General features: G+C 29.9%; 3 protein-coding genes and 1 long non-coding RNA gene across 5 annotated transcripts; 1 reads left to right on the top strand and 3 right to left on the bottom strand.

Moving 5' to 3' along the window:
* Positions 1–734: 734 nt before the first annotated feature.
* On the top strand, positions 735–4,651 carry LOC107957977 (uncharacterized). 2 transcript variants are annotated; one of them, XM_016893613.2, is made up of 5 exons: positions 735–1,088; positions 1,651–1,739; positions 1,842–3,635; positions 3,718–3,862; positions 3,940–4,651. In XM_016893613.2, exons 1-5 carry the CDS (start codon positions 1,001–1,003, stop codon positions 4,521–4,523), a joined length of 2,700 nt encoding a protein of 899 aa, XP_016749102.2. In that variant the 5' UTR covers positions 735–1,000; the 3' UTR covers positions 4,524–4,651. The 2 variants fall into 2 exon arrangements, with proteins under 2 accessions (XP_016749102.2, XP_016749103.2); XM_016893614.2 differs by having other exon boundaries at positions 933–1,088; positions 1,634–1,739.
* Positions 4,652–5,623: 972 nt separating this feature from the next.
* LOC107961274 (protein SODIUM POTASSIUM ROOT DEFECTIVE 2) lies at positions 5,624–7,713 on the bottom strand. Its single transcript, XM_016897449.2, has 3 exons — positions 7,186–7,713; positions 6,145–6,220; positions 5,624–5,910 (listed from the first exon to the last, which is right to left on the bottom strand). The coding sequence occupies exons 1-3, from the start codon at positions 7,579–7,581 to the stop codon at positions 5,759–5,761; spliced, it is 624 nt and encodes a 207-aa protein (XP_016752938.1). The 5' UTR covers positions 7,582–7,713; the 3' UTR covers positions 5,624–5,758.
* A 2,192-nt stretch (positions 7,714–9,905) lies between these two features.
* On the bottom strand, positions 9,906–12,880 carry LOC107957976 (UDP-glucuronic acid decarboxylase 1-like). Its single transcript, NM_001327666.1, is given in 7 exon segments — positions 9,906–10,112; positions 10,194–10,286; positions 10,430–10,504; positions 10,605–10,688; positions 10,997–11,076; positions 11,168–11,315; positions 12,257–12,880. Coding segments are annotated over 7 exon segments (1,311 nt in total).
* Positions 12,881–14,645: 1,765 nt separating this feature from the next.
* Positions 14,646–15,347, bottom strand: LOC121230526 (uncharacterized). Its single transcript, XR_005928536.1, has 2 exons — positions 15,183–15,347; positions 14,646–15,045 (listed from the first exon to the last, which is right to left on the bottom strand). It is a non-coding gene; the product is annotated as an uncharacterized lncRNA (long non-coding RNA).
* Between the last annotated feature and the right edge of the window lie 12,568 nt (positions 15,348–27,915).

Genomic DNA, 27,915 nt, shown 5'->3' with positions numbered 1-27,915 from the left:
CTTTTGAGCAACTAAAATTCATAAATGGATCGATCCCTTTACCTAATGACTCTTTTTTTTGACACTATTATAAAAGCGCAAGTTTTATATTTTTACAATTATTTTTTTTACCTTAGATTATAATATGATATAATGTGATAGTGTCACGTTCAATGTTTTAATAATTGGACCAGTAGTTGAATAGATCAAACCATCAATTCTCGATTCAATCAGTTTAATTGGTTCAATCGTCAAACCAATACTAATTAAATAAATATTAAAAATTCATAAAAATATATATTTTTTTAAAATATAAATTTTATTAAATTAGTTCAACCTAATCAACTATCGATTTCTGTCTCGATTTTTTATTTTTACCAATTTCAATAAGTTTTCGAGTCAAATTGATTTAACCCTTTGTTAAAATTGTTATATCGATCAATTCTAGAACAATAACATTATCAAATATTGATAGAATCTAAATTTAAGTATCAAAATTGATCTAATTTTCAAGTTCAAAAACAAAAATAAACCGTAAAATATAAATACGGACATAGACCTAATTATAAAATTCAAAGACTAAAAATTATATTATTATTATTTTAATTAAGATAGAAAATAATTTATCCATCAAAGAGAAAAAAAAAGACACGTAGACAAATTAGTTAAGGTAGGGACAAGACAAGGGCATGGGGATCTCCACTTGCCCGCGCAGGGTCACCCCCCCCCCCTTGCCTTAACCCCTCTCTCTCTCTCTCTGTTTCTCTTTCAGCATTTGAATGTTCAAAAGAGAAAAAAAAAAAAAGCTTTCAACTTTCTTCAACGGACCCTTCTTTATTGCCGCCGTTCTCACGCTCTCCGTTTTCACCTCTCTGCTAACATTTCTTTCCACTTACCCTTTTTTCTAAAAACAATCAAAATTTTTCTTCTACTTTCTTTCAAAATTCGTGATTTTCCCTCTAAATTTCCGTTTTAGATTTCTGGTTTTTTTTTTCTGGGTTTAGAGTTAAATGAGTGAAAAATGGAGCCATTTGGGCATCGAAGGCCTAAGATTTCGAGCTTCTCTGATGATCTAAACTTCACTCATTTTCAACTTTCTTCAACAAGAGGTTCGCTTTTCTCTTTTTTAATTTTTTAAATTTATTTTGAAGTGATATTTTTGCTTGGTTTTGGGGAATCCGAGGCAAAAGAAAGTTTTTTTCTTCTTCTTTTTAAAATTTTTCGTTCCTTTATTATATCAAAGTTTTTTTCTTCTTCTTTTTCTTTTTTAAAATTTTCGTTCCTTTATTATATCAAGATTCCATTTTTTTTCCTCTTTTATTCTGGTGAATTTAGTAAGTTCAAAAATTTTCTGGGTCTTAATCCTACTTTCCTGCATTTTCTTAGTTACCAAACACAACATTTTCCCGCATTGGTTGTTTTTTCTTCTTTAGTTTCTCACCAGTTAAATGTTAAAGCTTTCAATAATGCTATATATTTTTTTTGCTCACACTTATCCTTGAAAATTTATCTTAATTATTTTAATCATTTCTCTATCTAGCATGCATTTTTTACTATATGATTTCATGGCTTTTAAAAGCTTAGCTTCTAAAATAGTTTTAAAGCCTTAACCTTTTCTTTACTCATGGAACAGCTTATCCTAATACTTTTATAGGAATTTTTCTTTCTCAGGAAACAAACAGGTTCAAAAACAGAGAAAATTTCCAAATTTGACATCTGATTCTGCTACCTCCATTAGTAATAGTAAAGACCAAGATCAGGTGATGATTTTTTTACTATATGATTAGAATTAATACTCATTTTAGCTTTAGATACTATTGAATAGTCATGTGAATGCCAATTATGTTTATGTTTTTTTATAGTTAATGTTTGAGTTGGGTTTGAGATCTTCAAAACAATCAAGTGGGATCCCGATGAAGAAGTTGTTAGCACGAGAAATGTCGAAAGAAATCGAATCTCGAAGACGATCTTCGAGCGTTATAGCTAGATTGATGGGGCTTGATGGATTACCACCTGAACAAAAACGAGCTGAGGGTGCCGGATTTTATAACCGGCGATCTTCTAGGAGAAACTTGAAAGAGGAACCGGAGTTTAAAGATGTTTTTGAAGTATCTAAAATGGAGAGGAGCGGCGGTGGTTATTCTTCGCTGGGGACTGTAAACTCGAAGCTATCTGATGCTGAGGTTGCTTTTATTCAACAGAAGTTTATGGAGGCTAAACGGTTTTCGACCGATGAAAAGCTTCGGGATTCTGAGGAATTTGATGATACACTCGAGGTGTTAAATTCCAACACGGATCTTTTGTTGAAATTCCTCGAGCAACCGGATTCATTATTCGCTAAGCATTTGCATGATCTGCAAGGTGTGCCATCGCAGTTTCATTGTGGTCGAATATCGGTCATGAAGTCATCACGCACTCTAAACAATGACGATGGTCAATCGAAGCACCGTAGTAAATCTCCTCAAGGTCATCACTTGTATGGGAAATACACAGCTCCTAATCGTCCTGAGTCACCTATGTTTCAATTAGACGAAAAAAACGAGCCAACTATTCTACCGACAAGAATTGTTGTATTGAAACCAAATCTCGGGAAATCACGGAATTCTACTAGAAATGCTTCATCACCTTGTTATTCTCATCATTTTCCATCTGAAGGCATCGAACACCTTGAAATTTCAGGTATTGAGAGTAGGGAGACAGAAATATGGCGCAAGAAAAAGGTTCAACAAGATATCGGGTTTTCAAGGCATAATTCTAGGGAATCGAGGGAAATGGCGAAGGAGATTACTCGGCAAATAAAAAATAGCTTTAACGATGGCTCGATGAAAATTTCAACTTCTAAGTTTCGAGGATATGCAGGGGATGAGAGTTCATGTGATGCATCCGGTTCTGAATCTACAAACGATTCCGATGTAACATCATCCTACAGGGATAAACAACATAGGAGGCTATCATCCCGTTCTAGTGAATCATTGGTTAGTAGAGAGGCTAAGAAGCGATTATCTGAGAGGTGGAAATTAACACATGGGTCTCAAGAGGTGCAAATGGTTAGTCGGGGTAGTACACTCGGTGAAATGCTTGCTATCTCTGATAGGGAAACGAGCTCAGCTAATTCGAGTAGCTCGGTTGTTGGAGAAGGATGCAGTAAGATCGGTGATAGTTCTCGGCCAGCAGTGTGGAACGAACCTTTAGGGATTAGCAGTAGGGACGGTTGGAAAGATGGATGTCTCGGTAATCTTTCAAGATCACGATCTGTTCCGGCTTCTTCTACTGACTTTGGAAGTCCTAGAATAGGTACTCGACATGGAAGTCTACGTAGAGACAAGTATGTGATCCCAAAAGCAGTAAAAGGCAATTTTAATCCAAGGGAAGCTTCTTTGGTTACCAGTAACCAACGATCCCGTGGTAATAAATCTAGATTTTCGAGTAGTAGTTCCAGTAGTATCAAGGAAAATAGCGACACTTCTCCGGATTTTGTTATCACCCCACATCAATCGTCCGGAGAATCTGCTAGCATTGCGATGGATTCCAGTTCTGTTCTTGAGAACACATTGGAAGTTAATGATCCGAAAAAGCCTTCGGACACGGAATTATCTGCTCCTCCTTCAGTGAATGCTGATGTTTCTAGTGGTGATGTATGTAACTTGGAGCCCAAGGTATTCATTTTTCATTCGAATGATGTTTTAGTTCGTCTGTTTCCAAATACACACATTCTAATACTCGGTTTAATAAATGCAGGAACCATCTGTATCAGAACTAGGATCTCGAGCAGGCTCTAAGGAGGGAGATCAACCGAGTCCGATTTCAGTCATTGAAGCTCCTTTCGCCGATGATTTATCATCCGGTTCTGAATGCTTTGAAAGCATTAGTGCTGACCTCCATGGTAATTCACAACTCTTGTTCATTCCGTGTCTATCTCGTGTTTACTTGTGATCCTATCTTTTACGTATGTTTTATTAGGCCTTCGTATGCAACTGCAACTATTAAAACTCGAAACTGAGGCATATGAAGAAGGAACGATGCTTCTTTCAAGCGACGATGGTGGTGATCGAGTATCTATTCAGTTAGCAACGGCTGAAAAGAATTTGGAGTCTGTATACATAGTTGATGTCTTGGTTGATTCCGGAATCAATGGAGCCGACCTCGATACCTTCTTAGCAACATGGCATTCTCCAGAATGTCCGGTGAATCCAACAGTATTCGAAGAACTCGAGAAAAAATACCATAATCTGAATTCTTGGTCAAGGGCCGAAAGGAGGCTGATGTTCGATAGGATCAATTTGGAGCTACTCGAGATCCATCAACAATATACAGATCAATTCCCATGGATAAAGAAGCTTGTAAGAAAAATTATTCCGAAGTGGAACATACTAGAGCTCGAAGATAGCTTGCACAAATCACTGGTAAGTGAAAACAAGAAACCGGACATGGATACCGAGGTATGTGAATGGTCGAACTTGAGGGACGATATCGATGTAATCGGTAAGGAAATCGAGAGATTGTTGGTTGATGAACTAGTAGGTGAGGTAGTAGTTTGGGTTTAGAAAGTTGAGCTTTATACAAAAGTGATTGAAATATTAACATTTTATGAATGTATAAATAAGTTCTAAATCTTTACACCAGCAAGAATTATCAAGAAGGTATCAATATCTAATATCATTTGGTCCAAAAATTTGGTAATTTTTTCAATTTAGTACTTGAATCCTTTTTTCCAGGTTTTGATTCATACGATAATGTGGCACAAAGATTTTCTTATTTTCCCACTATGAAACTACTAGGAATAATGAAACATGTACCAATAAAATGCCGTAAAGTCATTCTTTATATTAAGAGTTAAATTATATTTTGCTTTCTTTACTAAAAAAATAGGTAAATTAGTTTATGTATATTAGATCAAAGAGCAAACTGATCATTCTGTTAAAGATTTTGATCAGTTTTTACTATTAAAAACTACTCTTTATATATCACTATGAGGTACACATGGCATACCATGTGTCGTTGTCTGGTTATTCCAACATTAGTTTTTAACAGTACAAATAGATAATTTTTTTAATAAAATTGGTCAATTTACTATAATGTTTAGAGACTAAATTGTCTATTTTTTTAATAGAAGGAAAAAATATAATCAGACTTCTAGTACAAAGACATCCATGATACTTTTATGCCCTAGAGTCCTATGGTATCTAGATTATATTCGATATTTATATTTAATACATATTTAACCATAATTTTAGTTATAAGGTAAAAGTACCATGGAAACCATCGTACAAAGAATCAAATTGCATTTTGCTCCCTCCAGTAAAAAAAATGAACAAATTAGTTTATATACGTCATATTAAAAAGTAAATTGGTCATTTTATTAAAAAATTATCCATTTCTATTGTTAAAAATTGGTCTTTGTATGTCGGCATAAAATACACGTGGTATGCCATGTGTAACTCTCTAGTTATGCCATTTGTATTTTTTTAAAAACAATCTCGTTATAGGTTTTGATCATATCTGCTCTTTTTAACGCAATGCTTAAAATTACCCATGACCCCTCTCAACAAAAAATAGGAGGATAATGCATTTCAACATACTCGAACCCACATTCTCTTGCATTGGCAATAATGCCTGTACTAATCAAATTAAGACTCAATCGATATAAAATACAATTTTACTCTCAATACTTAGTAAAAAAATGTTGAAGTAACAATGCCAAATTCAATGTACAAACTACAATTTCATTGGATTTTCTTCTTCAAAGTAGAAAAAAGGAGTAACATTGCTAATCTTATCATCAATTCTTGGTTGTAGGAGCAGCAGAAATGTCAGATGTCCAAAATTGAGCAGACTTAACCTTTGAAACACTGGCCAAGACTTGTAATGGTGTCACCTCTCCAACAATTGTCATCTTCTTTGCTTCAAAATCTATGTTAAAGGATGTCACACCTAATCAAATCATTACAACAAAGGGTTTATGTTCTTGGTTAAGGTACCCAGATTATGAAAACCAAACACAAAAATATTAAAATAATTTTCAATTTATTATATTTTATTTTTAATTTTAAGAATTTAATTATTCTAATTTTTATACTTAAAAATGTAAATTTAATTATTAAATTAAAATTTATTGTAATAATTTTTTATTACATAACTATATGAAGTGAAGTAAATCATACATACCTTTCATTTTGGACAAATGTTTCCTCACTTTTCCTTCACAACCTTTGCAGTGTAATGACACCTTTAGAACCACAACCTGAAACCATTTTTTTTTTAAATTTAAAAAAAAGAAAAAAGAAAAGAAAGTTATTTCAATTAATTTGAATTTAAATTTAATATAATTCGATTTATTATCGATTTCGATTTATAATTTAAATTTAAAATAATTTAAATTAAAAGTAAATTAAATAAAAAAAATTGTCAAAGATTTAAATCAATGAGATAACCCATCTAAAATAATAAAGATATTAGTCTCTCTACGTTAGATCAAAAAGTAAATTGATCCTTTCTGTGAAAAATTTTATTCATTTGTATTATTAAAAATAGACGTGGTGTGCCACGTATATATCATGTTAATATATAAAGATCAGTTTTTTAACAATAAAAATAAATATAATTTTTACAAAAGGATCAAGTTAATCTTTAATCTCTAATTTGTCCATTCCTTTAAGTAGAGAAAGCAAAATACAATCTAATTTCTAGTGAAATGAAATACTATGTAGACTTATTTATGGGTCGAGCTACCCTTTCAAGCCTGAAGGCCCATTCGAAATCTAGGAGAGTTTGAACAAAAAATTAGGCATGTTTCAAGCCCAACCCAATCCATTTTAAGTTTATAATACTTTATATTATAAATTTTTTTTAGAGCATAAGTAAACATTAAAATAAAAAAATTCAATAAATAAAAAAATAAAATAAAAGAAAATATTTTAAGATTTTAAAAAATTAACATGAACGAGCCTAAAATAAGTTTGAGTTAACCTTTTATAAATATAGACAATTTTAGATAAAATTTTAAACTAATATTTTAAACTGATCCGAACTTAAATAAACATAAAATATGTTCCTATTATACTTATACCGGAACCAAACTCACCACCTGCACCTCTGGACTCCATGCTACTTTACCCTCGAATTATCTTTAATAAAAAAAACGACATAAACCCAAAATGAAGCGATCTAAACCCGAACTAAATGTAAAATGAAGGAGAGGAGGGAAACCTGGTGTACAGAGGGTTTTGAAACGATGGGTTGATCTTGTTTCATAGACAGAATCTTGTTATTACCCGCATCTGCAGCAGCATCTTTAATGTTAGAAGAAATGCTTTTCCTTGTAATAATATCCATTGCCTTCAATGAACTCTTCTTCTTCTTCAAATCATTAGCTGAAACTGAAACTGTATTATTTGAACACCATTTCTCATGGTTCTTAAGCAAATGATAAGGCAAAGGATTGATTGGCGGCGGGTGAGCGGTGCAAGGCAGGGTTTTGGTGAATCTTTTGGCGGCGGCGGCGGTGGTGGGGTTTTGGCCACTGGCGGTGGCTGAGACTTGGTCTATGCTTAAACATATGGCTGTTGAAGCTTGGGATGCACACAATATATTCATTCCTTTCATTTTTCTTTTTTGTTTGGATAGCAATGAAGGATAACTAATGGCTTCGAAATATCTGATAGAAGAGAAAAACAGAGCAATTTCCTAAAGAACAGTTGGTTTTTCATGCTTCAAGTTCTTGATTTATTGCAAGAGAGAGGGGTGGGGGGGGGGATGTGAATTCCATTCTTTTACTTTATACAAATTGATATGTTAGTCCCTCTATTTTAATTTATTGGAATTTAGTCCTCCAGTTAGTCTAGTTATTGGTAAGACATGAACATGGACTGCTGATTTGCCATTTTGTTATATATAATTTGATAAATTATTTTGCTGATTTCTAGTAAATAAATTGTTGAATTGTCGATTTTCAAAAAATGATACTGTTTAACAATATAATCCGATTGAACTAACTTTTCGATTTTCATAAGAGAGTCAAATTTTGACAATTTAAATTAAAGACGCTGATTTCTCAAAAGATGAAATTCATAATTAAATCCTTATTGATACGTATCTATATTGAGATGTGACGTTTCAACCTTAAATCGATGTTTGTTTTATAGTCCATAGATATTACTCTTTTTGGGAATATGACTATCTATTCAAACAATATCATCTTCAATATTTGAACTCGAATGTGTAATATATTTTACCGTTGTACCAACATTTGTCGATATTTATGGTAAGACTTTGATATATTTAACTAATTTCAAAATTTGTGATATGATAGGTTGACTATTAATCTCATTATATATTCTTATCATATTTGTTCTCTTTTTTTATATACAATATTTAAAATTACCTATAATCTTTCCTTAACTTTTAAATAAGAGAATAATGTGTTTCAGCGCACTCGAATTTACGTTCTTCTGTATTGACAACAATGTCCATATCAATCGAGTTAATACTGAATCAACAATAATGATAGAATAATTAATTAGAGATATAATTAATAATGACAAAAAGGAGTATTGGGGACAGCAAAGCGATGGATCACGAGACATATACATATGGAACAATGCATGGGCTGAGTTAAATAAAACATAAAAAGTTTCATCGTTTTCGATTGAAGACATAACTGTCAGGTGGGGGATGCCCTCTTCACACCAAATGAGACACTCCCAACGGTTAATTTATCACCACCCAGCTTGCTATTTTTATTGTTAAGGCTTATACCAAGAAGATCATTGTTAATAAATAAAATAATTAATTAAATATTTAGATTCGAGTTTATCATATGATTTGGATTTAATATTATTTATTTAATTAAAGAGATTATTTTGTTTTTGAATAATCTCATCATAGATTCTGGTCATATTTTTTTTATACAATACTTAAAACTACCGATAACCTCTCCCCAATCTATACTTATTGACACAATGCTTAAAAATACCTATAGTCCCTCTCTAACCCATAAAACCCATGTCCTCCTACATTATTGAATGGGTAAACTACAAAAATAGTCACTTTTATTTGTCTCTAATTACATTTTAGTCATTTATGTTTAAAATATTATGTTTTAGTCATTTACGTTATCATTTTGTTACAAAGTTGTCACTCTACCATTAAGCTCTGTTATCTCCCTAACGGCGATCCTATGTGGCAGTTCAAACGGATTTTAAATGCTATCTTAGATGTCTTACGTAGCAATCCAAATTAAATTTATTTAATTAAAAATCTATTTTTATCCCAACAATTGAACATTCAAGTTGGACTGCAGTTAGGGAGATAACGGAATTTAAAGGTAAAATGACCACTTCGTAACAAAATAATAACATAATTGACTAAAACGTAACATTTCAAATAGACAAAAAAAATGACTATTTTTATAATTTACCCTTATTGAATTAATAGTTCGGTGTTATATTTAATGTCAAACGAGAACTTCTATTATTATAAGGATTTGATTAAATTAATTCTTTTAATATTAAACAGAATTAAAATAAGATCAAATTAGAATAGAATTAACATAATCGTATTGAACATATGAATAATTTCGAGTTTAAATTGTTTTAGAATTGACAATAATAAATTTTAACTTAACAAATCATTTGAGATTGGAAATATCGTATTTTAGTGTGCAAATAATTAGATAGAAGAAAAGAAGAAAAACACTAATTATTATTTAACTACACAATGTAGATGTGAACAATTGGAGCTGATTATCATAAAAGGAAAGAACAGCATATCTTCCTATATAGAGGCTCAAACAAACAGCTAAATTTTCCAGGTAATGTAGAACAAAGATCATAATAATCAGGTAATAATAATAATGAAATGAATTGGCAAAAATACAGCTGCAGTTCACACTATACATACTTGTTTCCCGTATCTGTTCGTTTTTCGGTTTAAGCTCCCTTTCCTTCATCTTCATTCAAAATACGATTCCGGAAATCGTTCACCATAAGGGGTAACCCTTCTCTTAGGGGTATTTTCGGCTCCCAGTTCAGCAGCTCCTTTGCTTTGCTGATGTCCGGTTTCCTCATATGTGGATCGTCCGCGGTGTTTGGTTTATATTCTATCGTTGCACTTGGATCAATCGTGTCTTTGACGACCTGAAATGAATTTGGAAGGCTTTAATGAATTGTAAGATTCACTTAGTTAATGAAAAGTAAGTTGGGTTCACAAAGACAAACCTCCGCTAATTCGAGCATGGTGAATTCTCCCGGGTTGCCGAGATTAAAAGGTCCTATGTGCTCACCTTCCATTAAAGCAACGAGTCCATCAACCTGTTAATCATGAAGGTACGAAATTTTCTTCAAATTGTATTATACATATGTTCCTTCAAAATAAGCGAACAAATACCGATAGAAGTCACTAAGAAAAAGGCAGTGTACCAAAAGAAGTTACGATAATAAACAGGTAGACATACCAAATCAGAAACATATTGGAAGCTTCGTGTTTGTTTTCCATCACCATAAACAGTCATCGGTTGCTTCCGAATGGCCTGTGATACAAAACAACAGTTGTTACAAAATGTTAAATGATTCAAATCTTAACCAAATCCTACACATGAACGCCAAAAATTATTAGAATGATGAATCAACCTGAGCAACAAAATTGCTAACAACACGTCCATCATCCAAGCACATGCGAGGGCCATAAGTATTGAAAATACGAGCAATTCGCACCTGCAACCACCAAGTATAACCATTTGAGCGTCGTGGGTACGGTATCTTTCAATTATCATGTGACCTGTTTTATCTCCTTTCAAAGCACTACGGCCAATTTATGGATCTATAAACCAATTAATTCATCACAAGTTCTTTCGCCCTTGTTGAGCATCAAATGTCACAATAGTCCAAGTTATAAAATTAGATCAGGCTATGCTAAATCGTAACTCCACTGTCAATGCCATGGGATTATTATCTTGTACACAATTCAAGCATCCCCACATGGTTCATGGTTCAACTACAAGTAAATATACGAAAAAACATACCTCAACACCGTCACCTCGATGATAATCCATGGTTAAGGTTTCAGCAGTCCTTTTTCCTTCATCGTAGCAACTCCTCTCACCTAATCACAATAACATTACACAACGTAAACACAAAGAAGATTCAGCAACCAAAACAGAAAGAAAATTGTTGCGCTTTTATAAGCTCCTCACCGATCGGATTAACATTTCCCCAATAGGTTTCTTTCTGAGGATGCTGAAGGGGATCACCGTAAACCTCACTCGTGCTCGTAAGCAAAAACCTGGCCCCAACTCTCTTTGCAAGCCCCAACATGTTAAGAGTACCCATCACATTTGTCTTGTAACTTCACCAAGTTAAGGATCTCAAATAAACATAATTCAACCAATAACAAAAACCCATTAATTTTTTGAATGGTTTCGTTAAACATAAAAGCAAAAGAAAAACACCAAAACCTAATGCGAATTCGATACAAAAAAACACTAATTTTACACTCTTTACAAGCCCCAACATATTAATAGTACCCATCACATTTTTCTTGTAATCTCACCAAGTTAAGGATCTCAAATAAGCAATAATTCAAACAATAACAAAAACCCATCAATTTGAACCGTTTTGTTAAACATAAAAGCTAAAGAAAACCCCCAAAACCTAATGCAAACTCGATACAAAAAACCATTAAATTCACACTCTTTGCAAGCCGCAACATATCAATAGTACCCATCACATTTCTCTTGTAATCTCACTAAGTTAAAGATCTCAAATAAGCATAATTCAATAAAAAACAAAAACCCATTAACTCGAATAGTATTGTTAAACATAAAATCTAAAGAAAAAAAAAACAAAAAAACTAATGCAAAATTTACACAAAAACCCATTAATTTCACTCTCTTTGCAAGCCTCAACATATTAAGAGTCCCATCATAAATTTCTTGTAATCTCACCAAGTTAATGATCTTAAATAAGCATAATTCAATAAAAAAACAAAACCCCATTCAATCAAATAACATAAACTATCATAGAAGTGTAAAGAGAAAAAACCAAAAACTAATGCAAAACTGACACAAAACCCCATTAATTTTAGTCTCTTTGCAAGCTTCAACATATTAAGATTACCCATCACAAGTTACTTGTAATCCCACCAAGTTAAAGATCTAAAATAAGCATAATTCAATGGAAAACAAAAACCCATTCAATCAAATAACATAAACAATCATAGAAAATTAAAGAAAAATAACAAAAACTAATGCGAAATTGAAATAAATTATAGTAAAAAAGGATATGATGGTCTTAACGGGATTATATTTATAATGAACCGGTGAAGCAGGGCAAGCTAAATGATAGATCTGATCTACTTCCAAGAGAATCGGTTCAACGACGTCATGTCGAATCAATTCGAACCTCGGATTCCCAAAAAGATGGACCACGTTTTCTTTCCTCCCAGTGAAGAAATTATCGATAACAATCACTTCATCGCCTCTTCCAATTAGCTTATCAACGAGGTGACTACCGACAAACCCAGCACCACCGGTGACGACGATCCTCATCCTCCGTCGACCGATCCCGACGGGAACACGACCCATTTTGCCATGAATAGGATTCTGATTGGAAACGGAAAACTCTTGGGTGTGGGAAACGACGTTGTTAGAGAAAGATTTGGGGACCGAAGGGTGAGTCTCGGTTGGGCCTAAACGAGAGAGAGTTGGTTGGAGGATGAAGAAAGTAGAACCGATTAAAATGCCGATGAAGATGAACAAAAGGCGTTGTTCTTTGAAGAGATAGTTAATGGATCTAGGGAGAGATCTGGGGTGTTTTAAGGATTTGGGTGAGTAAGGAGGTGTTTGAGGTATTAAGATCTCTTCATCTCGCCTATGGTTAATGCTTGATTGCTTGTGTAACTGTTTCATGGCTTAAAATTTCTGGGTTTTTCCCCTTTTTGTGTGGGAATTTGAATGAATGAAGTAAAAATATGTTTTTCCTTTCAGCTAAAGTTCAAAGAGGAAAAGCTGAAACACCTTTCAATTCATTGTTTTTTTCAGCCAAAAATAAAAAGTGAAAAAAAAAAGCTGGAGATTGAAGGAAGGAGATGAGAGAGATGAAAGGAAGTTTTTATTTTATTTTATTTTAATTTAGAAGTATTAATCATCGAGAGAAATCGGGTAATTTGGAAGATAATTTGATTAAGGATAATCATATGAGTTAGAAAATTGCTATTTAAATTCTTCTAAAAATATATAAAATTATTGAAAAATATAAATCTTCTTTCTTAATTTTTTTAATATATTGTACTGAAATTATTATTCTTCTAGTTATAAGTTGTAAATTGGGAGTGTCAAAGGGGTTATAAGTAGTTTTAAGTATTGTACAAAAAAAAACAGATAAGATCAGAATATATAATGAATTTTTTTCGATTGAATTGCTATCTAGTTATCAGAATTTGTTCAAATCAATTCGAGATAAATTAATCAAAGAATTTCAATGTGTGGATTATTGGTCAGGACGTGAATTCGAATGTGCTGAAGCGTATTATCCTTTTATTTACGGGTTAAAAATTATGTAAATTGTCTAATCAAAATAATATTGATTACCAAACTAAGCATAGAAGAAAAACCCTTTGATTATGCAACTTTGGGTTAAAAAGGGGAGCCCAAATTAAGAAATTTCAAAGCTCCAAAATCAAGCCCTTTTAATGTATGGGTATGGACCTCCTTAATCCAATTAAATTTTTTTTGATAGAATAATAAAATTATTTTTTATTGGCAAGGGAGGGACTAATTTATACGGGTATTAATATAGCAATATTCGAGGTAAAAGTATTATAGAGGTTTTTGTACTGAAAGTTATATTATATTTTGCTTTCTCTAATTAAAAGAAAAGTAAATTAGTCTTTTTTATGTTAGATTAAAGAATAAACTAGTCATTTACAAAAAAAAAGAGACCAGATTGCTCTTTGATCTAAACACGAACTAATTTGCTCTTTTTTTTGAGTCGAGAGGGCAAAATGCAATATGGCTCCTAGTACAGGAGCCTTCAGGGTACTTTTACCCAATATTCAACCGATTTTGGATCAAAATTTTATAATTTTCTTTGGATTAAAATATTACTATAACCAACAAGTGTTTGGTGCAATGGTAAGACACATTGCATTCCCAATGAGAGACAAGTTTAAATCTTGGAGACAAAATTGTTGGGAGGGGTAATCATGAACCCCGAACATGAACCATAAAATAGACGTGAAGAATACTAAAAAAAATGTTACCATAAGGGGTCAAGATATAATTATCAATTTTTATGGGGTTAAAAACCAAAATTTTTTGTTAAAAGGACCTAGATTGAATTTTTAGTTTTATTTTTGAAAGAGATTAAAATGCATTCTTTTTGGCCTTTGTATTCAATATAGTCTTCATATTATAAAAAGTTATAATTTAGTCATTGTAGAGCAAAAATAACATTGAACTAAAAAAAAAAGTTGATTTTTCGTGTTTTAAAAATGTCAAATTTTGAAATAATTAACCATTAATTATTTATATTTTTAAAAATTAGAATGTGAACGAACATCACAGTGTGTATATATATATATCATCACTAATATGTCACTAAACTACAATGGAAATTCATCATGGTCCTCAAATCAACAACAACGCGTGAGAATATGTGAAAAAAACCCCAAAATTTCCATTGGAACATTTTTTCAAACACCTGTCGTACTTGTTTTTGCCAGTAAAATTCAACAATATCAAGCATATCAAGCTGTTAAATCTCTTAACAAATGTAAACACATAAAGTCTCTATTTTGTTTTTGGTTCTTTATTCATTCAAAGAAAAAAAAAACAACATAACAAAAATGGGGAATTTGGTACGGAATTACTATATATTCAACGTTGAATCATAATCTTCTTCACCTTCTTCTTTCTTCTTTTTCATTTTTCAGACAGTTGGGTGATGCATGATTGTTGCAACTTGCTTTGTTTTATTTCTTCTTGTGGCAGCTGATGTTGTGGACTCGTTGTCTGGGTCATTTTTCCTTTGGCTTTGCATGGACAACTAGGGCGGCAGCAGCCATTGTTGTCACCTTAAAAATATACAAATACCAGCAACTTATATATAATAATATATATATATATATGGCAAAATTAGCGAGATATGCTGAAAATAAAAGTTAAATAAGCAGATAAATCGTTTTTGGAGAGAGAAAGTATGAAAATGCACCTAATTGGATGAGCTTTACAATTAACATGTCTAGGAGAGCTAGACGTATTTTTCGATAATTACAAAAGAAAATATTTTTAGTTGAACGTGCTCTTATATACTCTTTTAAAAAATCAAATGTATAAAAAGTAAAAAAAATTTTGGTTGAAATGGTAAAACTAAATTATTAAAGATGCGAGTTTGGGTTTTAGGTTTAAAGCCATGTATATTTTCCTTGATTTTATGTAAAAAAAAACTAGTAGTTTATTTGTTATTTTGAAAAAGGGATAAATATCGGAACTATACCTAAACTTTGATTCAATGTATAATGTCGTACATAAATTTTAATTTTGTACAATTTCATATATGGATTTTTGATTTGATTCTATTTTCATAAATTATTAACACTGTCGAATTAGCATCATTTTATGTTGATATATTGCATACACAAAAATTTATATTAATTTGATATGAAAATTAAAAGCTTCATGTATACATATGAACAATCATTCAAGTTTCATGTGTATAATTGCACCAAATCAAATTTCGTGTATCAAATTACACATTTGACCAAAGTTCATGTATAGCTTTGATATTATCCCTTTGAAAAATGGTAATTTCCTAATGAAGTTGGGATATGGTTGATGGATAACACCAACTTAATCGGTCATTTAATATATAGTATAGAAGTATATATATACCTAGGACGAAGCTAAAAGGTTTAATTTTTAAAAGATTAAAATTTGAATTATTATTTTTTGGGGAGTCAATATTTTTTTTTCATTTAAACAACAACTAGAAAGTTAAAAGTAAAATATTTAATTTTTGGAATGGACTAAAAAGAAATTTTCCCATTTAATTAAGGGAGCGAGAACTTGTCTACCCTTAACTTCCCTTGTATATAACTTAGAATTCATGAGTTGGGTTGGATTTAGGCTTAGCTTAAACATGATAATATCACATTTTATGCTTGTTAAAGTCTAGCCTGATTTGAAATATGGGTCTAAAATGTTGCCTAAATCCGCCTATATTTGTAAATGGTTAACCCAAGCTCATTTTTTGCTCACACATGTTATTTTTTTAAAATTTTAAATATATTTATATTTAATTTAATTTAATTTATTATATTTTTATATATAGTTATCTTAATTTTTTAATGGCTAAATTATAGTAGTATTATATACTACTATATATTTATTTTTCATGTGTTATAAATTACATAACATATAAAAATAACATAATATAAAACATCACAAATTTGAATAATGGGCTGAGCCAGGTTGGGTCAGGCACTGAATGTTTTTATTCAAGTCCATTTTTCGAGCTTAATATTTTTGTCCAAACCCTCCTAATTTTCGAGTGAGCCTTCAAGTCTGAACGAATAACGCGATCTAAGTCTAGTATAGCTTTTTAACTTCTTTTGATTCCTTCAAACATTTAAAATTTAATTTATTATTTATAATAAAAATAATAAAATTATACTTTGAACCTATTAAAAATATAATTTCTAACTTCAACTATAAGAAATATTATATGGATGAAAAGATAAGAAAATGTCAAAATTAAAAAAAAAATGGTTAGCAGTTTCGAAAAGGAAATGAATATTAGAAGACACCTATCAATTAGGGTTTATTAATAAATTTTTAATATATTTGTTTGTGATAATTGATTTTAAGGATCAATTATGATAGTTATGCTTATAAATTATCTAAATTTGATTCGGCCATTGTTGAGTTGAGTTCAAGCTTAAGCAACGTGCAAGTTTAATTTAACCTTTTATTTATGATATATTTATAATATTTTATTAGTATTTTAATTTTTTTTACAACAATACGGTTTGAGCTTAGACTTATTCGAGCTGGAATGATATTCAACTAAATTTTAAATCGAGCTAGAGCTTCTTACTATGGCTTTAATGTCATACACTACCATTTAATTTTGGGCAAGTATACAAATAGGAAAACAAACTTAATCGAGTTAATCTCAAATACATTTCATTTTTATGTTGAGACGTTGAACTTTTATAATAATATTTACTTTAACTTGAGACAAATTTCAAGCTAGGTTTTTAAATTAAATTCAAACTCGAAATTCTCACTAACTTGTTGAGTATTTGTTCTATTGTCCTTTGAAATGGCTCATTCTCACATATATTTAAGTTATGGTAGGTTGATGTGATGTGCTAGTGGTAATTAGGTGTCATGTATGGTGACAAGTTACCTCCCCTAGATGTTACACATGCCTTAAATACTCTTTAGAGGATTATGGGGGTGAGCAGGTGATACCATGCAAATGACAGACACTCATAAATGACATGATCTTGGAGATATCGTCAAATTGGTAGGTGGTTAGGTTAGTGTTTTATATTACCATATAACAAAGTTTAGCTCGATTGAATTACAACCCTAACATAAACTATCGTTCAATTTTGGCCATTGACTATGGAAGAAGAATGTTCTACAACTAAAAACCATGACAAATTAAGAGAAAAACATACAAAAGTTGCATTCGAGGACCAAAATAATTGTCTAGTTTTGTCGTGGAAATACACTCGTGCATGTATGAAGCTGTCTAATCAGATAGATGTATGTGTATATATATATAAGTATACGTCTTTGTCAAGTGAGTTTCATTGCAAGTACCAAAGTTGGAATTTGGTGTACGGCATCGAAGAATTTGTGTGTTTTACGCAAAAACACTAATAGCGTGTTGGAATTTGGAAATTATATTGCTTTCTTACCACGTTGTTTGCCATCTTTTCTTTTTACGACAAACGCATGTACGGGGTGAATACAGATATCAACATGGTGGGATGGGGGCAGGGACGAAATCGAAAGTTTAATTTTAGGGAGTTAAAAATAAATTATAGAATTTTAAAGAAGTAAAATTATAATTCTATTTTTGTATATCCTTGTTATTTTAGAATTTTAAAAGGATTAAATTGAAAATATTTCATCTTTGAAGAGGTCAAAGTAAATTTTTTATCATTAAAATTGATCACTGTCAAATATGAGAGTGAATAACTAAGAATAATTAATGACAATGTTAATATTTTTCGTCAATTGTACATGTTTTTTATCCCTTAAAATTTAATTTTTGTCAATTAATTTGGTCTCAATGTAACAAATTTAGCTCGTAACATTTATACATTCTGTCAACTTAGTCCTGATTTAACAAACTTAAAGATTTACACATTTTGCCAATATTTATACAAGCTATGTAAACACCGAAGGCTAAATTTGTTATTATACCAATTGATAGAAAACATTAGCGTCGTGATTAATTATTCTTATTTGCTCACTTTTGAAATTGATAGGATTAAATTTGCTCTAATTTTTTTTAAAAATGACCAATTTACTCATTTCTTAAATTGGTAGACACATAAAAAAATGTATTTACTAATAATATTCAGTTGGATGAAAATTCAATAAGTTACACAAAAGAAATACAACTCCACTTCCTACCAAACATGATGATTTTTATACTATACATCGATAATGGCACTAGGAATGATCGCAAAGTAATAAGAAGGAAAAATACGAACACGTAGATTTTACGTGAAAAACCCTTATTGGGAAAAACCACGGCAGAGGAGGAGAAATTCAATAATGTTGAAAAACAACAATACAAGAGGTTTTCTGCTACACCCATTTTGATGGTTAAACTACCCTTTAATAATGAACATCTAAAAGAAGAAGTAAGGTCCGTATCGTAGGGTTTCAATAGATCTCCAAATTTGTATCTTTATTTTATTTATTTAACAAGTGAGTTGCACCTCGAACTTTTCAGGTCGAGATTCAGATCACACAACTCTAATTATATATAACTAATATGAACATATACAAAGATCATTAAATGTGATAAATGAGTAATTGTTATGAGAATACATTTGACTAAATACATGAATTATTAAGCATACATTATTTTCACTCGAACATAAAGTCATTATGTGGTAGTTGAAGTTTGAAAGCTATATATATATATAGCATATATAGGGTAAATAATCTCTGTTATTGACTATTGATGAAGGGCTATCTTCTACGACAAGGACATGAATTTAAGTTGATTTACTTTTGTGGTGGCCGGTGTGTCTTATGTAAGATTGTTGCTAGTTTAGACCGATACTTGAGCTGAATGTTTATATATTGTTTTGCACCATTAAAATGTTATGCCGAATCCGGTTGAATCTTAGTTCAATTGATATGGGTAGTGTTGCCAATATAAGAGGATATGAGTTCGAGTGCGTTGAAACGTATTATCCTCTTATTTATGGGTTGAGAAAGGGGTTATAAGTAATTTTAAGCATTGTGTAAAAAAAAAAGAGATACGATCAGAACATATAATAAGATTATTCAAAAATAAAATGTTATGCTAGCTAATTTAAGGTTAAAATGCAAAATAAAATAATTTTTTTTTGCGAAGCTCAAAATTTGTTGACCAAAATTCAATTCAAGTTGGATTAAGTATTATAATAGAAGCTCGAGTTGGACTCGAAATAAACGAAATCATTAGAATTTGATTCGATTTAAGTTTGAGTTCGAATTCATTTCATTTACAAAATCTTTATATTTAAATAACAAAAATTAGATTTCTTTTTAAAGAATAAGGTTTGGGTTTTAATTAAGTGTATATATTAAAGGTAAAGTAACAAATAAAAATTAAAACGTATTATAAATTTTCAAGATAAACGTGTGCTTAAAAATAACATACAATAAATAATAAATTCCTTAGTAACGGTTGGACAATAGTAAAAAGTCATAGCAAATCCTCCTAGACAAGTAAGCGTAATTCCTCCTAGACAATAAAATATGTTAACATGAGGAGGAACATATTTACTAGTTATATCATCTGCAATCGCTTGAATTTCGAGGCGCTCTTTGAACCAATCATATACTTTATTGAGATAGGTAAACCAAGAAGACCCCTCCCCCCAGAACCGTATATGAGAATTTCATCTCTTACAGCTCAAACAAAAACACCCAAGTAATAGCTGAAACGGATATGGAATCTTAATCTTTTCATTCAATTTTATCTGAAGACACAAAAGAGTGAAAATTCGAAAGCTCTTTTCTGTAATTGTAATTATAATGCCAAAAAATCAAGTTAGCGCAAACGTCTTTATGTTGATAGTTACAGGCATGCATATGTACAGAATAAAAATAAAAAAAAATAATTTAACTTGTGAGTAAAAGAAATTTGAAATAGTTAAACACACCATATTAAGAATATTTAAATAACATATCACGTCAAAAAGTTATCAAGTTAGTAAAAAAAGTTCAATATTGAAATTTTATATTTAAAAAAATAAATATCGAGTTAACTTGTCAATGCAATCAGTGACACTATCTATATATACAAATTTGGTGAGAGAAAATATTTTATGTTAAATTTTTTTTTAAAGTTTATTCTATAATTATTATTGATATAGTGGTAAATAATTTGTTTATAAACCCATTAACTTTTATAAATTCATGTTCAATCCCTAGACATGCTAATTTTAGTTTTTTATTTAAGAACTATATAAAAATATGAGAAGACAAAAAGACCATCAAAATAATAACAATAATCATTTAATAAAAAGGGCATATTGGTTATTTCCTAATCGAATTGATATCCGGCTAATTCGTGACACCAACTCATTATAAATAAAAAAGTTTGATTAAGTTCAATAATTGCTTGGATCAAGTATTAGGGTACTTGAACTTACTTTGCTGGCTTGAGTTCCGCTTAACAATAATCGAATCGAATTGAATTTTTATTTTTGAATCAAATTAATCTTATTATAGGTTGTTATCATATCTGCTCTTTTTTATACAATGTCTAAAACTATCCATAGCCCCCCTCTAATCCTTAAATAGAAAGAAAATCGTTTCAGCGCACTTAAACCCATATTAACTATGATCGGCAAAAAATTATTCATGTAGCGATTGGATGATGAAAAGTAATCAATTTATTGGAAATTTAATCAATTGACACGTAATTCCAACGCGTGTTATGTCAAAATTTATTTACTTTCATTGAAATCTTAACTTTCTCTTGGAAGTTACTTTCCCATGAATATGACAATGTAGTTTCCATGATAAAATGTGGGTATTAGTCTATTAAGTCTCCTACCTCCTACTTGATTTTCTTTATTATTTCAACAGATTCTTTGCAAGTAGTTTTTTTTCTCTAAATTTATTTTTTTATATACATATTTAATCATCTATATAGTATATCGTTTACATATTATATTTATTTTCTATTATTTTTCACTCTTTTCTTTTCGATATATTAATTGAAAATTTAATTTTTTATAGTATTTATGAATATTTAAGTTTATTATAAAAAAATTAAATGCATGAATATTATCTTTCATTTAATAAAGGTAAATTCGTAAATTATTATTTTATTCTTAAGAAACTATTTAGTGAACCAAACGAGATAACGTAACTTCTCTGAGATTTTAATCAATATTTTCTAATGTATACCAAACATTATAAAGTAATTTTCTCGACAATCACATTCCCAATAATCACATTCTATTAAAATCATAACACGAGAAAGTACCAAACATTACCTTAGAGTTTTACCATTTGTTTATCATTTATTTTTTTTATTGATACTAGTTCTTGGTACTAGTTCTTGAATTATACATTGATAGTTGATTAAATTAATCTAAATTCATATTTTTCGACATTGTAAATTTCTTTATTGAATTACAAGAGGAGGGTAAAATGCTGAAAAAAGAAAAAAAATCCTCAAATAATAATTTTACTAATTGAAATTTATATGAATATAGAAATATAATACGTGTTTAAGTGAACTTGAACTCGAGTCCTTCTTATTGTTATAAATAAGAAAATAAACTTTAAAATTTAGTGAGATGGAGGTTGACTTGGTAAATTATTCATTGCCGCAAATCAAATCCGTTGCCACAGTCACCGCCGGTAAAACCAGTATATTTTGGTCAGATATGTGCCGATGCTAATAAATAAGATGACGACTAAGCCTTTAATTTGTTGCCATTTTTCATGGGTTAATGGAAGCAAAAACAAGGCAATCTAGAGGTCAAAAGCCATGCTATACCCAGTCTCTCTCTAGACGCTTCTCACAGTGCATTAATTATTTCCATGGCCCTATTCTATTGGTGGACAAATTGATATCTGTTTGTTTTGATATATCGTTTTTGATTTATTAATAATTTTGAAAGTATGTTTAATATATAAAATATTCATGTATTAATCGATGCACGATGTTAGAAAGTAAAAAGTTAAATTACGGTACAAACTGAAATTTTAATCGGTGCAAAAAAGAGAATTAATTGCATCGACCCATTAACTGAAACCAATACAGAATTGACTATAATGTTTATTAATTTTTTTTTAATTTGTCGATTGAGTCTTAGTTCGGTTAGCATGAATGTTGTTGTCAATACAGTAAGACATGAGTTTGAATACATTGATGCGGTTGGATGATGGAAGCAAAGCAATGATTTAAATCAATTTGGAGCAACCAACAGTCGAAATGATTTAAATCCATAATGAATTGACCTAAAAAATTTGAGTGATTCAATCCCAAAACGACTTAAACAAGAAATGAATCGACCTGGAACAAACCCGAAATGGCTTAAAATTTTTAAATTTCAAATTGTCTCGACTAAGTTTTTATACTCACACACTTGTGGTAGGAAAATATCTACGTCAAACACCCATACACTATGTTCAAAAAGAGTTACTCAAATAAAAGCTTACCACTTACTCCCGTAAAAATTTAAACCCGAGTGAATTCTATTAATGAAGTGTCTTAACCACTAAACCTAACACGAGAATTTAATTCACAAACTAAAAATCATCATTACCTACGCGTGGAATTATAATGGGTATATCTTGTTTACACTATTTTGTCAAAAACATGTGTGATAGATGTGGAATAATTTAACAAAATTCCTATAGTTGCTTGGCTTTACGTCCTCATATCTCTATACCTAAGATTTAATATATAATTCAATTAATTAATTATAAGTATAATCAAAAAGAGAAGAAGTCACATATTTTTACATAGAATAATATTCAACTTAACTTATTTTTTTTTGTTGATTTCCTAAGATCCAGGGATATCCACGTATGCATATCTTAATTTTTCAAAAAGAAAATTTATTTATTTCAGGGATTTGTAGAGAAAATATTTTATGGATTCTTCCTATCATATCACCTATGGTCATTTTTCAATTATTTAATAACATTTCAACAAATTTTTCATGCCATTGACACGTAATTTTGGTGAAGTTTTTAACCTGAATCTCGAACCCTAAACTTGAACCCTAAACCTTGAATTTAAACTCAAACCTTAAATTGTAAACCTAAGTTTGGGTTTGAGTTTTAGGGTTTAAGCTTGAATTTGAGTTCATCATTTGAGGTTTAAGGTCTGGGTTCAAGTTTATAGTTTAGAGTTTAGGGTTTAGGATTCAAGATTCAGGGTTCAAGGTAAAAAAAAAATTATGTGTAAATAACATGAAAAAAATTGCTAAAATATCATTAAATAATTTGCGGATATCCATGTATGCATATCTTAATTTTTTTTAAAAAAAAAGCTTATTAATTTGAGGTATTTGTAGAGATTATTTTATGAACCATTCCTGCCACATCATCTATAGTCCATTTTTCGATTATTTAATGATATTTCAACAATTTTTACATGTCATTAACACCTAATTTTTGCAATTTGTTACCCTAAATCTCGAACCCCAAACCCAAGTTCGGGTTTGAGGTTCAGGCTCAGGTTCAAGGTTCGAAGTTTACTGTTCAAGGTTTGGGTTCAAGTTTAGGGTTTAGAGTTCAAGGTTCAAGATTCAGGATAAAAAAAATTTACCCAAATTATGTACCAATGGTATGAAAAAAAAATGTAGAAATGTCAGTAAAATAATTTAAAAAATGACCATGAATAATATGGTGGAAAAGGTTTATAAAATTTGTAGAAGAGAGAAATATGATCATAATATTTACTTCATATTTAAAAAAAAAAACTGAGATTTTTGTTTTATTTTACATAAGACGAACTTGACCTGATTAAAGCCATAGAATAAATAAATAAAAGCTCCATTGTTGGTTATGGAAGACTGACCACTCATAATAAAAAATATGTAATTAGACATAATGAGAAAAATTCAAACAACAACATACCAAAGACTAGGTAAAATGATATAAATTATAAATTATGTTCATTTCTTTGGTTGAAAATGGTTTTTCCTGTATTTTTTTTTCCTTAAAATTTCTTTTCTCTTGATCACACATATTTTATGCATAAAAGTTGAAACAAAAAGGATGAGAACAAAATTTATGATAAAATATAATGTCTAGAATAATCATTTTTTAACTCTTAAATCGAAGGATAAACGTATTGAAGCGCGTTTACCAACCAAGCTAAGACTCTATTAGCATCGAATTTTTATTTATTTACTAATACCGGCAAGTAAAATAATAATGAAAATCATAAAGCGTGTACGACTGTATCTAGTTAAGTCTAAACATAATATTAACATATTTTATACTTTCCCAAGCTCGGCTCGACCCTAAATATGAGCCTAAAAACTCGCTCATATTTGCAAAAAATAACCCAAACTTATTTTAGACCCATCCATATTTTTTTATTTTTTAAATATTTAATAATTTTATACATTTTTTATTTATTGAAATTTTTTATATAGTCATCTTAGCATTATTTTAATGTTTACATTAGAGTAATATTATATATTTAATATAAATTTTTTTTGTGTTATAAATTACATAATATATAAAAAATAGCATAATATAAAGTATCATAAACTTAAAATTGGGCCGGAATTAGGCCTTGAATGTTCAAGCCCGAGCTCGACTCATGAACAAATTTAGGTGTATCGCATGCATGGAAACAATATAACTCCATATAATGGGTAAAATTCTCATGGTGACCCTTGTATTGTGAGTGAAATTACATTTTGCCCCCTACTTGAAAAGTGGGTAAATTAATATTTGTACTTTATAGCAAATAGCAAAGAGCAAATTGACCATATTGCTAAAAAGTCCATCCATTTTTATTGTTAACAACCGGTCATTGTACATCATAATGAGGTACATGTCGCACGTCACATATAAATATTTAGTTATTCTGTCATCCACACCATTTTTTAATAGTAGAAATGAATGAAATTTTTAATAGAAATGTCTGGTTTACTCTTTGATCTAACATATAATGACTATTTTACCCATTTTTGAGTAAAAGTGGAAAAATTCAATAGTACATGGGCCTCCATGATACTTTTACCCCATATAATGCTATTTCTTTTGGTAATAACAATGAACTTTTTAGGGTTAATATAGTAGGGTACCTGAGTTTGATTTTAATGTTCAATTCAATACCCAAACCAAATGATCTTTAGTAAAAAAAAACATAGATACTTAATTCGAACAAAAAATAAAGTTCAGATGCCAAATTAAACATTGAAGTCAAACTCGGAAAAACACCCTAATATTAAATTAAGCAAACTAAGGTGCCAAAATTAACATCGAAGCCAAACGCGAATATCAAATTTAACTACTAAATCAAACATTAAAACTAAATTTAAGGGCTCCTAATATTTGACTTAGTTGCAATGGAATTAGCACCATACGTGTGATACATATAATCTTATTTTTCATAGCATTATTATAATTAGATTTAATTAAAGCCTTGATTTGGATCCTAGTCATCAATATATCAATAGATTTTCACAAAAATATGTTTTGAACAATGTTATTGTAGATTCTGATTATATCTACTCTTTTATGACATAATACCTAAAACTACTCATGGCCCCTCCTCAACCCATAAATAAGAGGATAACATGCTTCAACGCACTTGAACCTACGTCCTCCCCATTGGCAACAATGTTCATACTAATCAAACTAAAACTCAATCGACGTGCAGTATTGTGTAGGTATAAAATAGAAAAAAAAATTGGCTTTTTATTTTTTTAATTTTAAATAGAACAAGATGGAGTTTTTTTTCTTCTTCTGAAAATAGTTTTCTATTTCACACGCTTATCATTTGGAATAAACAAAGCAAAGCAAAGCAAAGATTTTGTTGATTATATAAGCCGTAAATAGTGCCCATTTTTTCCACCCTTTCAAACACAAATTTCCTCATTTTTATTACACATTAGAAAATGTAAGAAGTGAATATTTTGAAATAATAAAAGTAACAACCACATTTTGAAATTTATTTTTTATGTTTTAATTTAACATAATTTATGATAATCATGTCGAGATAGATCATATCTATTCTTTTCGACAAAATGTCTAAAAATACACATAACTCCTCCTCAACTCATCACTCGAACCCACGTCCTCTTGTATTAATTAACAACAATGTTCATACCAATCAAGTTAACATTCAATTGGGTTTTTTTTAATCTTGTTATAATCATTAATGTTAACTAATTATTTTATTAAAAATATAAATATCAAAATAAATTAAATTAAAGTATAGAAATTAAATCTCAAAATTAAATATAATAAAAGAGCAAAAACCGTAATTTTATTTTATTTATTAGAATAATGTATAAGCAAAAGGATAAAAAAAAAGAATGAAACGCGAATAAGAAAGGTGGGAAACAACGATATCTTATCGTTTTAAGTGTAGGGTTTTATTTGAAATTTAGTCTCTATATTTTAATTTAATGCAATTTAATCCTTTATTTTTTATATCATATCTATGTAGGTTTTGTGTTGAAATGATTTTTAAAAAAAAAAATAGGTTTTGTGTTGAAATGATTTTTTTTTATAAAATATCATGTTTGCAGTTTACTCAAAATAATTAATGATATTATTTTTTTAGATTAATTAATGAGTTTATAAAAATGAAGAAATTAAATTAAATCAAATTAAAATACATAAATTAAATCTCAAATTCGAGTATAAAAAAAGTCAAAACCATAATTTTAATTTTTTATTAGAAGAATGTATAAGCAAAAGAAAATCATATCATATAGTATCAAAGAATGAAAGGGGAATAAGAAAGGTGGGAACACAATTTTAGTACTTTTCATAGATAATGATTTCTTGTCTTTTAAGCATGGGGTTTTATTTTCAAGAAAAATATGTCAAAAGTTAAACATTAGTTATCAATTTTTTTGATTTTTTTAAAAATAATTTTGTTATAAGTTTTGATTATATCTGTTTTTTATGACTCGATATCTAGAACTACTTATAGTTCTTCCCTAACCCATAAATAGGAGAAGAAAGCGTTTTAGCGCACTTAAACCCATATCCTCCTACATTGTAATATTACACATATCAATCGAGCTAAAGTACTCGATCGTCATACTATTTGAAAAGTTAAACATCAAATAGTTATCAAACTATTTGAATTTTTTTAACAATGTTTTGATCATATATGCTTTTTATGATACAATATCTAGAACTACTCATTGTTCCTCCCCAATCCATAGATAGGAGGATAATGCGCTTCGACGTACTCAAACCCATGTCCTCCTACATTAACAATAATACTCATGCCAATCGAGTTAAGACTCAATTTACCGTATTATTTGAAAAGTTAAACATCATATAGTTGTTTTGAATTAATATGAGGCTGTTATATTTAATTAGAATTTTCTAAGCGTATGAAAATTTTCATGATATGTATGCTTACGTGATATTAAGAGTTAAGCGTCACAGCTTATCTTTCCTCAACTTGTATTTACGCTTTTTAGAGTCTCAAGTCAAAAACATTTTTATCATTTTTCAACATTAGAATA

This window comes from Gossypium hirsutum, chromosome A01 (genome assembly GCF_007990345.1).
Source record: "Gossypium hirsutum isolate 1008001.06 chromosome A01, Gossypium_hirsutum_v2.1, whole genome shotgun sequence".
Classification (NCBI taxonomy): Eukaryota; Viridiplantae; Streptophyta; class Magnoliopsida; order Malvales; family Malvaceae; genus Gossypium; species Gossypium hirsutum.
The sequence above is the reverse complement of the archived record's forward strand: the minus strand, read 5'-3'. Positions and strand labels throughout refer to the sequence as shown.

Excerpts from the sequence above, each read along its gene's own strand:
- LOC107961274 (XM_016897449.2), bottom strand. The coding sequence starts at position 7,581 with ATGAAAGGAATGAATATATTGTGTGCATCCCAAGCTTCAACAGCCATA. Across the intron at positions 6,221-7,185 it reads CAAAACCCTCTGTACACCAG|GTTGTGGTTCTAAAGGTGTC; the intron begins GTTTCCCTCCTC and ends AAATGGTTTCAG. Across the intron at positions 5,911-6,144 it reads ACATTTGTCCAAAATGAAAG|GTGTGACATCCTTTAACATA; the intron begins GTATGTATGATT and ends TGATTTGATTAG.
- LOC107957977 (XM_016893613.2), top strand. The coding sequence starts at position 1,001 with ATGGAGCCATTTGGGCATCGAAGGCCTAAGATTTCGAGCTTCTCTGAT. Across the intron at positions 1,089-1,650 it reads TCAACTTTCTTCAACAAGAG|GAAACAAACAGGTTCAAAAA; the intron begins GTTCGCTTTTCT and ends TTTCTTTCTCAG. Across the intron at positions 3,863-3,939 it reads CATTAGTGCTGACCTCCATG|GCCTTCGTATGCAACTGCAA; the intron begins GTAATTCACAAC and ends ATGTTTTATTAG.